We start from the raw sequence: 17,002 nt of genomic DNA on the forward strand, positions 1-17,002 counted from the left end.
AGCTATGACATACAACTATCTACTGGGGCTTTGGGGGAAAAATAAATAAATAAAATTAAAAAAAAAAAAAAGAAGAAGTAGTGACACTGCAGTAGCACTGAGCACATCTAGTACCAGATCTTGGTTTCTAAACACCACTCTCTGCTAAAAGGAACAAGGGGTCTTTGAAGAACTGCCTGGTTCCGAGACAGAGGATGGTAAAGATCAATGTGATCCTGGAGCATCTTACTGCATCAGAAAGTAAGGAAGTGATCAAAGAAAAACAGGAACATGTCAAAAGGACACAGGAGCCAGCTCTTTAAATTTGGCTCCCAACTGGCCAAATCTGGACAATCTGAGCATCAAAATAAATAGTGATGAGGGGCCAGCCCGGTGGCACAAGCGGTTAAGTGCGCACGTTCCGCTGCGGCGGCCCGGGGTTCGCCGGTTCGGATCCCGGGTGCGCACCAACGCACCGCTTGTTAAGCCATGCTGTGGTGGCGTCCCATATAAAGTGGAGGAAGATGGGCATGGATGTTAGCCCAGGGCCAGTCTTCCTCAGCAAAAAAGAGGAGGATTGGCATTGGATGTTAGCTCAGGGCTGGTCCTCCTCACAAAAAAAAAAAAAAAAAAAAATAGTGATGAATTATAATCCATAGAATAAAGTAAGAATCCATGAGTACATACACACACAGAGAAGGAAAACCTCTTCCTTATGTTTCCAAATGAGATATAAGAGTTAGAGAAGTGTAAGAGAAAGACATTTCTTCCATGATAAAAAAGAAATCTACTCAGCTGGCATTGCCTTTAGCTTTTCATTTTCCCCTTGTTGTTGCCTGGAGCTTGGAAAGGCTGCCTGGAAGTGAAGCAGAATTTTATCAGCCATACGATGAAAGCTGTGAGCTATGGATGGCAGAGCAAGAAGTTAGAAGGAGGCTGTGTTTTTAATGACTTCTGTGAGCAGTTGTATCAGTCTTGGACTCCTACCCCTAGATATCCTGTTATTAGAGAAAATTTGTTTCTCTTTTTTTTTTTCCCAAAGATTTTTATTTATTTATTTCCCCCCCCCCCAAAGCCCCAGTAGATAGTTGTATGTCATAGCTGCACATCCTTCTAGGTGCTGTATGTGGGACGCGGCCTCAGCATGGCCGGAGAAGCAGCGCGTCGGTGCACGCCTGGGCCCGGGCCTCCAGCAGCAGAGCGCGCGTACTTAACCACTAAGCCACGGGGCTGGCCCTATTAGAGAAAATTAAAACCAGTATTTAGTTAAGCCACGTAGTTGGGTTTTCATTATTTGCAGTCAAGTTCAATTTTAAGTAAGCACCCTTAACCCCAATTAGCATTTTGGTAAATGCAAGCTTCACAAATACGAATTATTAGACTCTAAGCTCCACGAGGATAAACATCCCAAGTTTTATATGAACAACTCTGTGCTCAGAGAATAGCACAATATCTCGAACATAGTGACATGATCAACAAATCCTTGCTGAATAAACAAATGAATGAATCAACGCTTCTGAGCCTAAAGAGGGTAGTGGTGGGGGGAATATATATAGCTCACCATATATCACTCTTAGTACTGAAAAAACTCCACATTTCTATTGCAGATGTACACAAGTGATAACATAAAATAAAGACTATTATATTTTTTTGTATCAGAAAATGCTTTTACAATTGCTGAGAGCTGCCTTGGAGTTCATCGCCTTTGGGGAAGAATAATGAAGTATTTGGAGAAAAGTATTTAAGAAACAGGCTTAAGGAAGTTCTGATGTAACATAACTGACCTCTAAATTTTACCTCTGAGACAGGCCCCTAAAGTGTACTGTGGACCAGTCCTGACCTTTTCCATCTGAGGTCGCCAGGGAACAAGAATAGAGAAGGGGCCACTCCAACCTTTCCTGAAGATGGGGCCTGCCAACTGTGTCAGTATCTTAATCTTGTTTGGAGGCAACTTTTTGAAAGTACTTTTGCAAAGAGTGGGCTAATATCCAGATCCAGAAACTTTCCAATGAATGTGAATAAAGCAGGCATTCATTTGTAACCTCAAAGTGTACTGTACATGGTTTTTTTTTTTTTTCCAAATTAAATCCAACTCTAAGTCCCTATCCTGGTAGACAGGCAGAAAACACAGTTGTGACAGGGGCTCCCTCCCCCTGACTAGGGCCTGTCGGGAGAGAGGGAGAATCTCCCTCTGCCCTTTTCCTTAAGGTTCTTATGGCTGGCCAAATAATTAACAAGACAGGTTAGCAGGAGAAAATAATACCAAGTTTAATAACATGTATACATGGGAGAAAGCAGAGACACTGCGTTTCTCAACACAATAGCAGAATTCTTGTCTTAAATACCATGTTCAGCCAATGACAAAGGAGGATGTTGGGGATGGGGGCAGTCAGTTACAGGAGATTACCACTGAAGCACAGTAAACAAAAGTAAGGTTATTACGCAGATTTAAGGCCTCACTTTTCACATTGATAAGTTTCTAGAAATGAGGTCATCCCCCCTCTTCCCAATATAGAGAGGGAGATACCTTTACAAATGGAGATTTCCCTTATAAATGTAAATGTTTGTCTGGCAACTCCTCACAGGGCCATCCAGAGAATGTGGCCAGAGAGACAGAACTTCTGAAAAGATACGCTTGTTGGTGCCTTTCCTATTGTAACATCTATTTTACATTATATTACAGCCATCAGATAGAAGATCTGTTCCAGGAAGGAGTTATTATGTCAAATTCTTTAGGCAGCTAGTGGGGGAGGTCAAATGTCCATCAGAGAAAACAATCAAGGTAAAGAGATATATTTCAGGGTGGCCAACTCTTGATCTCCCACAGGCCCACAAGCATTTAGGAAGTTTACAAGCTACCAGGAAGGGTAAAGAAAATCTCTAATCCTCCATCTAGGATGATCAACCAGCAGATCATTTTTGTCCAAGGCTGACTGGTCTCTTTGAATGTCTGGTGGTCTGCTGCTCCTGGGTCACATTAGGCCACTGAAATTTTTGCCATAATTGGGAATCCTGGTATGCCAGGGCTTACTCTAACTGATCTGGAGCAAAACAAGGACAATGAAATGAATTTTTCTTAAAGCTCAACATATTCAATTTAAAGGAATTGGGTTTATGATAAGCATAACTTTTCTACTTTCTTGGTGTTAAAAACGTCCTTTTTTCTATGAAATAACTAACGTTTTTTAATGTCCTTATTTGGCAAATTGAAACGTTGGCACCTTTATATTGGTTAGAATTTTTGCGTGCATTGGGGGTGGGGGTTGTCAAAGATAAAGCCAGACAGTAGTTAAAGCGGTGAAAAGAGATTTTATTCAGCAACTATTGACTGAGGGGAAAGAGCTGAGCTCTATTCCGATTTGTGCAGAGCTAACTGGGTCCTTTAAACGGAGAAGGAGGGAGTGAGAGGCCTCGCCCCAACACTGCAAGTGCAAAATGACAAAGGGTTGGGGAGTGTAAAGCGATTAGGTCAGTTGTGTCTGCTCACGGCAATTACGCAAGTTAGCATTCTATTCTCCTACAGAGACTGGGAGACAGAGCCCCATCCTTCCTGATGGTTACATTTCAAAGGAATGGCTTTCAGATCTTTGAGAAAAACAGTCCTGAGTTGTAGGAGATACATATCTCAAAGAGACAGAGGAAGAATGCATAATTGTAAGCCCTTTTAGTAAATGCTCTAAAAAAGGGAGGTGAGAGGCCTACATCAGGTGTTGGCTAGGACAAATGGTAATTCTCCTGGTAGCATTGAGCATTTTCAGGCAGGCATTTTAATGAGGGGCTGGGGTCATCCTAGGGACATGGCCTAATGCTGCCAGAGGTCATACTAGAGTATGGACATCTCTTAGGGCAGAGGTTTAGGTAGAGCTGTTCTGTGCTCAGAGTTCTGCAGTTTTTCCAGTCTACATGTCATTGTCAAGTAAAATCTACCAAGTTTAAAACTAATGATCTAGTTTAATCTCAGGGGTGGATGCATTCCTTCTTAACAGAGGCAGTTAAAGACAAGCTGAGAAACGTTGGGCTTAGCCTTTAACTGAAAAAAACATTTTGTCTAACAGATCTTTGGGCACGACTAGATTCTAAACCCACAGCTTCAAAGCAGCACTGCTTCCTGCCCTGCCTACCAGCCACACATGCTCACTCCCTTTCTATTACAAAAGGAAGACCAGGGCCTGACACCACAGTTGAGCTATTAAACTTCCTAAGTGGTGCATATCCAGGGTTAGGAAAGGAGGCTTTTCATCTAGGGAGAACTGCATTGCTCCATACCATAACAAACCAGACCCTGAAGAAGGTTTGAAAGAGATCCTGAGGCCTCCAGACATAGGTGACAGGGAAAAAAGAAGCCCAAAGAAAGGAGAACAACTGTTGACCTCAAATGCCTTTGGATAACTTCCAAGAAATGGGCTATCCAAATTAGCTACAGTAACACCTGTAGTAAGTAAAACAGTTACAGTAGAGACAAAGCCCTGAGATGCTAATATAACTCTAAATGCTAATTACTGTTACTCCAGACAAAATAGATCTGTTTTTTGAAAGTTTTCTAGAAACGTATTATGTGGAAATGTGGCCAGTGCCTGCAGAATCATCTATTTGCCAACCCGTCCTGTCAACAGCTGCATTCAATTAAAAAAAAAAAAAAGAAAGTGCAATTTTTCTCTTTTTCAATTGTGGGGGGAAGAGGGAGACTCTCCCTCTGCCCTTTTCCTTAAGGTTCTTATGGCTGGCCAAATAATCAACAAGACAGGTTAGCAGGAGAAGATAATACCAAGTTTAATAACATGTATACATGGGAGAAACTCAGAAATGAGCAACTCGTCCCTCTGTCTAAGCTGCTTGCTTAAGTATTGCAGCTAAAGGCGAGGAACGTGTTGGGGGTGGATAGTGGCCTGGGACTTCAGAGGGCAGGAGGACAATTCTTTTCAGGGTCATCTATAGATAATGTGGTCAGGGAGAGACAGAGTTTTTGATAAAAGAGGCTTGGTGCCTTTCCTATTGTAACCTCTATCCTACACTATCTTTACAGCCATCATGATAGAAGATCTGTTCCAGGAAGGAGCCACCATGTCAAATTCTTTAGGCAGTTAGTGGGGGAGGTCAAATGTCCCTCAGAGAAAACAATCAAGGTAAAGAGATATATTTTAGGATGGCCAAATCTTGATCTCCCACACAATGTACACATTCAAGTCTTTCTATTTTAAACAATCTACTCATTGCAATTGCTTCTGAACGCACTGGATTTATGCAATAGCAAAACGCATTTACTAAGCAAAGACAAAGGAAGTCACATACTCAGGATTAACGGACAAGTCCATCCTTTTAATAAAAAAAATAAGAAATTTTCCTTCAAAACTAAGTAACATACTCCATAGGACAAAACATCGACTACTTATTAAAAAACTATTTCTAAAGGTCACGCTCATAAAGGTCAAGAAATGTAATGCCTGGTTTTCATTTATGAGCTATTTCTATATATTTTTCATGCAAAACGCTAAATCTTTTTACGAAATAATTCAAAGCTTATATTCTTCTCCTAATAACTATTTTTCTTTTATTATTAATAATCGGGTACATTTAGCGTTAAATACCAGAAAAAGGCAGGTCAGCTATTTTATTCAAAACGCGACTCTAGGCATTCAGCATAACAAAGAGAGAATCGCTGCAACATGGACGGAGGAAGTACATGTCCCCATGACTTAAACGACGAAGGTTCGGTTTTGCTTTTCCCAACAGAACACGCCACAGCCGCGTGTTCTTTCTTGTCCCATCGCCGCCATGCAGCTTTAGGGGCGCATCGGGTACGGTGCACCTGGCACCTCTGGACATCTGGGCGGCAGCGTCCCACCAGCACCGGGGCCCGGTGGGCGGACCGCCCGGGGCCCGCCGGCCGCCTCCCCCTCCCTGAACTGCCCCCGGCGCCGCCCGTCCCCGCCATCAGGCGGCCACCTCCGCCGCGTCGCAAGAAGGGTGGAGACCCGCCTCTGGACGTGATGGACGTGCCGTCTCGTCCAATAGGCAACGCGCCAGGCCCCGGCGGGCTGGAAAAGGGCCGCGGCTCGCGGAGGAATCTCTCCTGCCCTTTAGTCCCGGGCTGGGTGTTGCGGCTGGCGCCATTTTATCGAGCCGCCTGTCTCGGGTGCCGCCATGTTGGTGAGGAGAAATCACCGTTACGGCCAGTGTCCAAATCCCCGCGTCGCGGCACGCCGCCCGCCCGCCCGCTCCCAAGCCTCAGCCGCCGGCGGCGAATAGAGACTAAAGCGGCAGCGCCGGCAGCGCGGGGCCGTTGCCCAGTGTGTGCAGTTAGAGCCCCATCTCTCTGGCGTGGTTGTTAATAGACTGGAAAGTCTGTGTCTGTGTCGCTCACTAGTAACCGTGAGTTTTTACCACTTCGTCACCTCTCGGCGGCGGCCGGGAGCAGGTCCCCGCCGGCGGCGCGGGGGTCCTCCCCGCGCCCCGCCGCCGCCGCCGGCCTCGCAGACCTGCCCTCCAGCCCCGCCCCGTTCTTGACCAAACATGACAGACTGTGAACATGCAGGGCGCGACAGGTCGGGACGCCTTCTTGTCTGTCTTTCTGTCGGAGGAGAGGAGGGTCTGGGGCGGCGGGAGCGGGCCGGGGCCGCGCGCCTGCTGCATGACTGCCGCGTCGCGGGGTGGCTCCGTCCGGGCCGTGACCCGCGCCCCCTCCAGCCCGGGCCGGCGGCCGCGGGGGGGAGGCCCGGCCGCCCCGCCCCCGCCGGCACGCGCGGGCCCCCCGCCCCCGCCCCCGCCGGCACGCGCGGCCCGGCCCGGCTGGAGGGGGCGGCTCCGGGGCCGGGGGCCGCGCCCGCCTCGCCCTAGGACCAGCCGAGAACCCCTCACCACCGCCCTGGCACACTCCGGAAAAGACACACGTGTGGTTTCTGGGTGTTTAAGGAAATGTCTCGGCCACCCCCGAAGGCCGTGCGTTTATGGTGTTGCCCCTCCGACTTGGAAATGGCAAGTTTCAAGTTAAAATGTTGACACGCAGTACTGGAGGCTTTGCCACCCTTAGCGTAGCGCCGTTTTCTCCCCAAGTAGAAACTCCACGGACGGTGCAATCCAGCCCGATTGTCTAGATACTGTGCATCCTTTGAACATGGAACTGAGATGCGGATTTTTTAATTTTTGCCATGCCTCGAGAGGCACCTGCTTGGGTCCCTGTAATGATTTGGGGGTATTTACATAAGAGCGCAAATAGCATAGTGAAGTTGTGCTTGGGTTTTTAAATTTACATTGATACCTGTCTTAACCATGAAAACGGGGGAGGGCTTTCGTTCATTAAAATTACTGGAACAATATCCGTTGCATCTGATTGTTATTGGGAATATTTAAAAGTCTGGAACCTGGCAATTACTCCTTTGTGAGTGGAAAAGGAAACGTATACATTGTGCTGTAGTTCAGACTATATACAAGTCGATGAAGTTGGAGGAATGCTGCTGATCTGCTTGTGGTAAAGCGTTCCAAGCACTTTTTTGTTTTTTTCCTTTAACCTAGAAGCAGAAATCACAAACATCACTGAAGTTTGAAATATCTAAATATTTGGGTCTGGCAACCTTGAGAGGGATAAAAATGGTATTTCAACAACTTTGGTGTAATAATAAAAGTAGATGGCAGAAGGCGAGTCAATTAAACGTATAATTTTTAGAAAGTAAAAAGCACTCTTGAAAGTTAGGGTATAACAGCTTGCACCTGACACATTTTTCATGCTTTGTTTAAACATTGTTATTAAAATGAGAAAATTCTTAGACTGCGCCAACTAGTATCTTGAGGAGTTTCCCACTCTTAATATCTGTGAACAAACTAATGATGGGGTTTTGCTTATGCAGCCTGAAGTTCCTTCTTTTGTGTGGAAGAAGGAAATCTATTCTCTGTTAGTTCAGAGAGCAACTTCAATATGTAGAATTATGTATTCTACCTAAGGAAGAAACCATGTTGCCAAATACAGGTGTTGAAATAATTTTGCTAGTAAGGAACTGTGATGCCAGACTTTGACAAGAATTTGAAATTTTAAAATACTGAATTAGAAGTTAAAAAGAAAATTTTAGAGAATTCTTTGTAAGATATATTAATAGCTTAGTAGTAGGAACTAAAGATTAAGTAGAGAGACCGGCCCTGTGGTTTAGCGGTTAGGTGCGTGCACTCCGCTACTGGCCGCCCGGGTTCGGATCCCGGGTGCACAGCGACGCATCGCTTCTCCGGCCATGCTGAGGCCGCGTCCCACATACAGCAACTAGAAGGATGTGCAGCTGTGACATACAACTATCCACTGGGCCTTTGGGGGGCGGGGGGAAGGAGGAGGATTGGCAATAGATGTTAGCTCAGAGCCGGTCTTAGCAAAAAGAGGAGGATTAGCACCGATGTTAGCTCAGGGCTGATTTTCCTCACACAAAAAAAATTGAGTAGAAGTGATATTTAGTCTTCTTTTGTTTTATATTAGGGCTAAGAAAATAGTATTTTCTAGTGTTTTGTAAAACGAAAACCTTAGCTTCATTTTAACTTATCCAGTTGTTAAGTGGCAGTATTATTCTGAGCAAAAAGATGGTTTATCTTTTTCACACTTTTCTGTCAACCTACATGAAAAACAAAACAAAGTATGCGAAAACCAAAGTGAGGTAGGAGTCGGGAGAAATGGTTCTAGCTCCAGCTCAGCAGTTGGTTCTTAGCTACCGATTAGCTTTGTGGACTTGAGCATGCCTAGGTGCTTAATTCGTAAGAGGATTCAATGACAGTTTTTCCAGTTCTACAAGATCAGTGGTTCTCAGCCTTCTCTGGGGAGTTTTTAAAAAAGTGTTAATGTCATTTCCAGTGGTCTGAGCCTCAGCCTGGGTTTTAAGATTTTTAAAAGCTCCTCAGGTAATTCTAATGTGTGCCAAATTGAGAACCACTGTACTAGATCAGTGTTTCCCAGACTTATCTGTTCATCAAAATCACTTTAAGGAGTAAAGATGTTTCTCCTGCCTAGAGCAACTGAGTCAGAATCCCTAGGGGTAGATTGTGGTAATGTGCCTTTTCAATATGCTCTGGGTGATTCTTAAGAAATTGGGGAAAAAGTGGACTAATATGTGGAATCCCCAAATATTCTGTGCTTCCATATTATAGTTATGTTATACTATAATAAAAGTTTCTGTGAATTAGGTGGAGAAGATGAATTGTGGTATTTGGAGCTACGCATCATCTCAAGGATATTCTTTTTATGACATTTTTGAAAATTAATTTTGAGTGCAAGAAAAAAGTTAAATCTGTGATTTTTATTTACAATTGCTTTGACTATACAAATTTAAATAGTGCTATTATAGTTTATATGAGAATGAGATTCTAAATGTAAATGAAAATTCATAGAATGAACAGTTTTTTCTCCTAAAAAAATGGATGTCTTCTTGGACATGTTTTATCATAAGATTTGTTTGCCAAATGAATTAGCTTTTTAAAAAATACTCATTTGGTGTACTTTCATTTAAATATTTTCATGCCTGGAGTGAAAACGTATTTTTATAAAGTGTTATTAATATAAAAATACCTGTAAATAAACTCGTGGATATGTAGAATGTTAGTGGAGGATTTCTGCTTAGGACTTGAGAAATAAATAATATAGGTGAAGAAGGAGTTGGAGGAAGTCAAAGGGAGATGTAATTCTTGTCTCTCTTTTTTCATTCGTTCTTCCCTTTCATCCGGTTCGCATAGGCACGACTCCAGCCACCTAGCTTTATATTTTTATATATTTATATATAATTGGGATGTTGACCCAATTAAAACAATTCACAAACAACTGGTAAAGGCTAAATACTGTGAGTCCCTGCTTTGGACACATCTACAGTAGAGGAGGAAAGATAAATATACCCAAGTAACTATTACATAATTTTCTGATATATGCTAAAGGTAAAAAGTTGAAGGGCCTGCACTGGGAAAAAAGATAATTTTAACATGAACAGTATATGAGCTTGTGATTCTTAAAATCTTTAATTGATGGGAGGTGTGAATAATTCTTTCCTTTAGGAGATTATTCTTTGCCCATTATGAACAACCTTCCCACCTTCTTTCCTTCCTTTTCATGCTTTCTTTCCTTACATAAAACAAGAACAACAAAACTCCAGCTAGTCAGAAATGTAGCGGTTTTTATTTCCCCCTTTCTTCCTCTCCTCCCCTCCCCCATAGCGATTGAAGCCTTGCTAAGAGATTACACTGGAGCATCAGCAGTGACTAGGGTGGAGAAGATGATTAGACTTTCCATTTGTAACAGGGCTTTCATTTGATTCTCGTGTTAGTCCCATGAGGTAGTATAGTATTACAGTGTTCAGCAGTTTGTCTGAGATCCCACAGATAGGGGCTAGGTAAGAACCCAGGTGTGCAAACTCCTACCTGCAGTATTATTTTCACTCTTCATTAAGTTTGCACAGGGAAGCAATGCAATAAGTGCTAGCCTTTACTTCTTGAATTGTTTGGGATTGTAATGTGGTACATTTAAGAGAGCTCCGCATTCTGAATAAAATCTGTGTTCCGATCCTGGTTTTTTCCTCTAACTTGGTTAAAGTTCTTTTTTTTTCCATCATTATTTTTCTTATTTGTGAAATAAAGTAGTTGAACTAGATGATATTCAATCTCCTTTCCCATTTTAATGTCAGTAATTTTAATTTTAAAAATCGCAATGCCGGGCTGGCCTGGTGGCGCAAGCGGTTGGGTGCGCGCGCTCCGCTGCAGTGACCCGGAGTTCACCAGTTCGGATCCCGGGTGCGCACTGATGCACTGCTTGTTAGGCCATGCTGTGGCGGTGTCCCATATAAGGTAGAGGAAGATGGGCATGGATGTTAGCCCAGGGTCAGTCTTCCTCAGCAAAAAAGAGGAGGATTGGCATTGGATGTTAGCTCAGGGCTGGTCTTCCTCACCAAAAAAAAAAAAATTGCAATGCCTTTTCTCACATCAAAGTTTACTTGATGCTCTCCACAATATCTGGTTTGTAAATTAGTATGTTTACTGGAGTAAATGCCTTCCCTCACTAGGCCATTGATTTATTTATTTTTAGTTGTGGTAAAATACACATAAAATTTACCATCTTACCCATTTTTAAGTGTACGGTTCAGTAGTAAGTACATTCACGTTGTTGTGCGACCAATCTCCAGAACTCCAAATCTTGCAAAACTGAAACTCTATCATTAATTTATTTTTGATTCCTGAATCTACTAATTTAACTATTTTTAAAACTATCAAAGTGAGGTTTTCTTTGACAAATGTAAAAATCTCAAGTTAAACATCATGTTCAGGTTTGATGTTGGAAAGCACTTTGACTCTTAGGAAGACATTTTTTTTTTCAGCCTCTCATAAACAAATTATTCCATTCACTTTTAAATTTCATTCATTACATTTCATTCAACAGACTTTTCTGTGCCAAGTATAGTGTTAAGCACTGGGGAAACAAATCTGAATACAGCATCACTAAACTTGCGCACCGGATCTTATAATCTAGTAGGAGAAACAGATTGGTAAATACATAGTTGTAGCACCAGTGTTATAATGGAGGTATACACTGAATGCAGTGGTGGCATAGATGCCGGCTTCAGGGAAGCATCATGGAATAGCTAGGTCTGGAGGATGAATAAAAGTTTGGCCAAGCAGAGGCAGAAATATGTGAAAAGCACGAAGAAATGAAATGGCATGGTAGGTGCAGGGATAATAAAAATGTTAGTATGTGAAGAGTGTACAACATATTTTGGAGAATGAGGAAAAGGCTTAAATGAATTAGGGGTCAGACCCTAAAGAATATAAAAGTCTCATCAAAGTTTTTTAAGCAGGAGAATGATCAGGTGCATTTTTTTGACACGATAGCTGGGGGCTGGGAGGAAGTGGACTACAGAAAGAGAGACAGTAGCAGGAAGACAATTTAGGGAGCTTTCAATCATTTTCATTAAATGTTAAGCACCTAATATTTAATATGTATTGTTCTGGGCTTGGGGAAGACAACAGTAAAGAAAAAAATCCTTCACCTAATGGAGCTTACGTTTTCTCTGGAGAGAGAGATGATAAATATGAAAAACAAATGTGTTAGATGATGATGAAGTAGAAGGGGAGATGGGGGCATCCTATGGGTGTGGGGAGGGTATTTCTATTTTAAATAGGGTTTCTGGAAGCACTTACTGAAAAAGTAACATTTGAGCAAAGCCCTAAAATAAGACAGCAATCCAGGCCCAGTACATCTGAAGGAAGAGCATTCTAGATAAAGCTAACAAAAGATGGAAAAAGCCTAGAGCCAGGAATGAGCCTAGTGTAATTAAGGGAAAAACAAGAGAGCAGTGTGGCTAGAGAAAAGAATGTGCAAGAGGGGGAGTGGTAAGAGATGAAGTTAGTTGGGCAACAGGGGCAATTGTGTAGGACCTTGTAACCCATTGTAAGGAACTTTGATTTCACTCTGAATGGTTTGGGAGCCACTGGAGGATTTGAACAGAGGAGTGACAGGGTCATGCTGTTGTAAAAGAATGGTAAAAAGGAAGCTGCAGTAATCTAAGTGACGGGTGATGGTTTAGGCCAGGGAGGTGAAAATGGTTGGAGTTTGGATATGATTTGAAGGAAGAACCAGTAGGATTGCTGATGGATGGATGTGGAGCATGAAAGAAAGGAATGAGTCAGACCTACTGGAAAAGTCTAGAAATTGGGTAATGAGGACTTGGCAATGAGAAAGCAGACAAAAGGCAAAATTTATGAGCTATTTCTTAGAGTTGATAGAGATAAAGATTTGGGAGTTTTTAGCAGAGACGTTAGTCGAAATTAGATCATTCAGGTATGTATGTAGTAGACCGCGAAGAAGACAAAAGTTTTCTAGAAGCCAAGGGAGGAGAAAGCTTCAAGAAAGGGATGATCACAGAGCAGATAAAGGAAAGTAAGGGTTGAAAATTGGCCACAGGATATACTAAACTAGGATATTTAAAAACTTGAATTAAAGAGTGCTTGGGAAATTTATCAGTCTCTTAGTGTCTGTTTCTTCATTCATCATAAGGTCACAGAGTAAATCAGTGGGAACTCAAGTAATCTGACTCCAAAGCCCACACTTTTATCCAGAGGATAGACATCACAAGAGAATGGGTAGTCATGTAAAACGGGGATTAATTGTTTGCATCAGGGGGTGTAGTCTTTCCATGTAGAATGCTATATGGAAAACCAAATTATCAAAACTTGCCTAATGAACAAGAGCATGGGATTAGAACAAGGGTTTTGGTTGTAAATGAGCAGAATTTTAAATGGTATCAGGCTCTGATAAAGTGATATTTCTGTCTCCGTAATATATCTGCCAAGCGTTGGCCTTACAGGATATCCTCTCTCCTGGGCAGTGCTTACATGGGCACTGCCCACATTTGTCTCTCCACCTTTCCCTTTTCATCACTTTCATTGCTAACCAACCCTCCTTTCTAATAGGTCCATTTCTTTTCATTGTATGCTAATATCTTAAATTTAGTCATCTTTTACTTGATCCTCTGTGTCTGACTTCCTAATCTCTGTTCTGGTTCATCTCATTTTGGTTTTATGGTTGACCTTTCTGAGGGCATTCTTATTTCCATTAGCTTTTTTGAGGTATTTGGGTCCTGGGAGGTGTTACTTGACTGCTGATTACTTGACTGCTGATGCCATGTACCAACCCAGACAGTAGTCATTATCCAATACTTCAGCAAAAGCAGTTTCAGCAGATTATTATTACTCTTGACAAAGAGCAATCTTTCTCTACTGTAAAATGATTTTATATTTGTTTTATTTTGTTTTGCTTTGTTTTTAATGTGAGTTCATGGTTTACTACTTCAAATGAACTATTTTAATACTTAAAGTTTCAGAAATCATACTCACATTCTTGAATGGCAAATAAATGACCAAAGCAAGTCCCAAGGAGTTTTTATAAATTGTCATTAAAATTATAACATAAAACCATATAAAAATCAGTAACCATCTATTTATAAAAGTGGTGCAAAAATGAAGAACCTAGATTTAGAACTCATGATGCTTAATACATATATTGCTGTTTATAATTCATTTGCTGTAATTCATTTGGTCCATATAGACAAGACAGATATTAACATCTTCATTTTATAGTTTAAGAAACAGATTTAGAGGGTCAGTAACTTGTCTAAGGTGACTAAGCAGCTGAGTGAGGCCCACAATCTGTGTCTTGTGGCATTTCGTTTCAGTAGTCTTTCCATTGCCTCATGATGACAGTAAATCTGGTATCAGATGCTGGACTGGGATATTGGATCCTTAAAAAGGTTGGTTTTTTTTTAGATATTGCTTGATCACAGGCTATTTCATCCTAGTTCATTATAAATTCATCTTATATAGCAGGATTTTTCTAAATCTTAAAACATTAAAAATTGAATTGACAAAGTATTAATTTTTTTCACATTATATTTTAAGATAATATGAAATCAACTAAATCTAGCTAACTTAGATCTGCAGATTTTTAGCTATAGAAAACAAGAATTCTTCTATTGTGTACAAGTTTCAACCTATTAAGGGAACTCATTTGAAAATGCATAGAGATAAGAAGAACTGGCACCTCTTTTGCTTGGTTTTTCCTTGATTACTGGCAGTTGACAATAAAATGTTAGATCACTGTTACTTGTGTGTGGGGTTAAGTTCTTTATAACTTCTGCTCTTTGGCCCATAAAAGAGGTTGTGGGTTGATTTCTTTTCTACATCCTTGGTATACATAGGAGTCTGTTTTAAAATTATATTTTGTGTAAGCAAATGAAAATAGAAGTAGATAATGCATTTATGTAAGAAATACCTACATATTTTGGCTGTGTGTAAATATTGCACCAAGTATACATTTTTTTTCCAAATGCCAAATGTCCAAGTGTGAAAATCAGTATTTGACCAAAGCTGGGACTGAAACCAATGTCATCATCATAGATTAAACTTCTGGAATATGTGAATAAATCTGAACTATTATCCCTCAAATTATTAGAAATTTTAGTGGCCTAATTTTAAAAACATAGCATTACACTGCAGTAATATTTTCTCAGCACTGCCTGTTGTTAGATTACTCCTGTGATTGCTGTAATGCACATTATAGGTACTGAATGGAGGGTCACTTGCAACTGAGATTGATGAAATACAAGATGTTTGGGGGAACTTTTATTTCCTCTAATGTTTTCCTTTTTAAATATTTTTTAAATATCTGGAGCAAAGATGATTAATTATGTTGCACATAGTTTTGGAGTATTTTCTCCTCATGAAATTTTAAGGTAGTAAAGTTAACATTCTGTTTTTAATTCATCCACAAAAGATGTGAATTCTCAAATAGGATTTTTTCTTGAAAGATTCATGAAATTAAATAATTAAAATTAAAAATATCTTTAGAGGTTATTTTGTTTAATGTGAATACTAGTATGCTAAGTAATTGAATAAAGTTAGAATTATGACATAATCTCTATTATTCTTTGTATTTTTCATTTAAATCTTTATAATCATTTGTAAGCTCAGAAAGGATATAATATTATTCCTAAAGTCATTAGCTAACTCACTCAATATTATTACTCTATTTTTCTACTTGACTATTTGAAAATTGTTAATTTCTCTTGTACATAAAGTAGTTTTCATAATCATCATTAATTGCAACATTTTTCTCTTGCATTAATGTACATTTGTACTTCATCTGGTTGATAAAATTTCAATATATAAAGCACACAAGGAGATTCTCATTCTAAGTTTTATCTAAAACATCGTCTTAACTTGGAAAATGAATATTCAGATACTAATAGTAAATGGAAATGACATGGCTTTCTTATATCTATGACCTTGTTACACTGATTAGATATACTAATAACCTAATGATCATGCAATCCCTGATCATGTCACATTCAGGAATATCAGAAATGGCTTGTAGCAGGCCAAAGCAGAATGGAGAAACATGCTTTAGTGGTATATTGAAGCTGGAATATCTTTTTAAAAATTCTACTCCAAATCCTGGAGCCCCAGTACCTCATATCATAGGTAGTCTGGTGTCAGTTTGTTTGGGATACTGGACATTTATAGACCAAGTGTCCTTTTTGGATGTTAGTGGGTCACAGGCAATTTGATCTGGTTTATTGTGGATTCCTCCAACAAGACTTTTTCAACTTTTGTTTTGGTATCATGACACCTAGAATATTATTTTCTGGCTTTCAAATTCCAAGCGTATTTTTTTTGCTGAGATTTGTTTCTGTTGAATTTCTTGCTTCTCCAGCCTACACTGGAGAGCCTAAATCCAGAGGATAAATTGAAAGTGAATGAAGGTAAATGAATTTTAGCTTAGTGAGATACCCAAGATAGTAAATGAAATATAAAAAAGAATAATTTTTTAAATGTAGTCTCCCAAAAAACTTTGGTAAGCTAATTCACAGTTTTGTTTTATTCATGTGATAGTCTGTCTCTGCTTATGGCATAAAGGCTGTGTGAGGAATGGTATGGTTTTCGTTCATAATGTCAACATAGAAGTTTAATAATAGATTTAAAAATTCTTAATTTCATAGATTATTACACAGTTCTCTCTTCTGTCTGGTATTGGATAAGGGCAGGGAATTAAGCATTAACAGATATTTTATTATCAGAAACTTTGGGAGGGCCGGCCCCGTGGCTTAGCGGTTAAGTGCGTGCACTTCGCTACTGGTGGCCCGGGTTCGGATCCTGGGCGCGCACCGACGCACCGCTTCTCCAGCCATGCTGAGGCCGCGTCCCACATACAGCAACTAGAAGGATGTGCAACTATGACATACAACTATCTACTGGGGCTTTGGGGAAAAAAAGGAGGAGGATTGGCAATAGATGTTAGCTAACAGCCGGTCTTAGCAAAAGGAGGAGGATTAGCATGGATGTTAGCTCAGGGCTGATCTTCCTCACAAAACAAACAAACAAACAAAAAAAAACTATGGGAAATATTTTCAAAAGAACTCTGTAAATGAAATACATGGCGTGCCTTCCTGTCTTACTAAGTTGACTGTTACTAATTTATCCTTTTCTTAGTTAACTTTTGTTTATCATGGACATTTATTGTCACCAT

At 40.6% G+C, this 17,002-nt stretch overlaps 1 protein-coding gene across 1 annotated transcript in view; it reads left to right on the plus strand.

The window, feature by feature from the left end:
- The first annotated feature begins 6,079 nt into the window (after window positions 1–6,079).
- ZC3H6 (zinc finger CCCH-type containing 6) overlaps window positions 6,080–17,002 on the plus strand; it is a 64,675-nt gene continuing 53,752 nt past the window's right edge. The window contains exon 1 of the mRNA XM_058534615.1: window positions 6,080–6,521. Within this exon, the coding sequence (XP_058390598.1) occupies window positions 6,490–6,521 (32 nt within the window). The 5' untranslated portion in view covers window positions 6,080–6,489. The remainder of the gene's footprint in view (window positions 6,522–17,002) is intronic.

The sequence above is a fragment of the Diceros bicornis genome, chromosome 40, assembly GCF_020826845.1.
Source record: "Diceros bicornis minor isolate mBicDic1 chromosome 40, mDicBic1.mat.cur, whole genome shotgun sequence".
Lineage (NCBI taxonomy): Eukaryota > Metazoa > Chordata > Mammalia > Perissodactyla > Rhinocerotidae > Diceros > Diceros bicornis.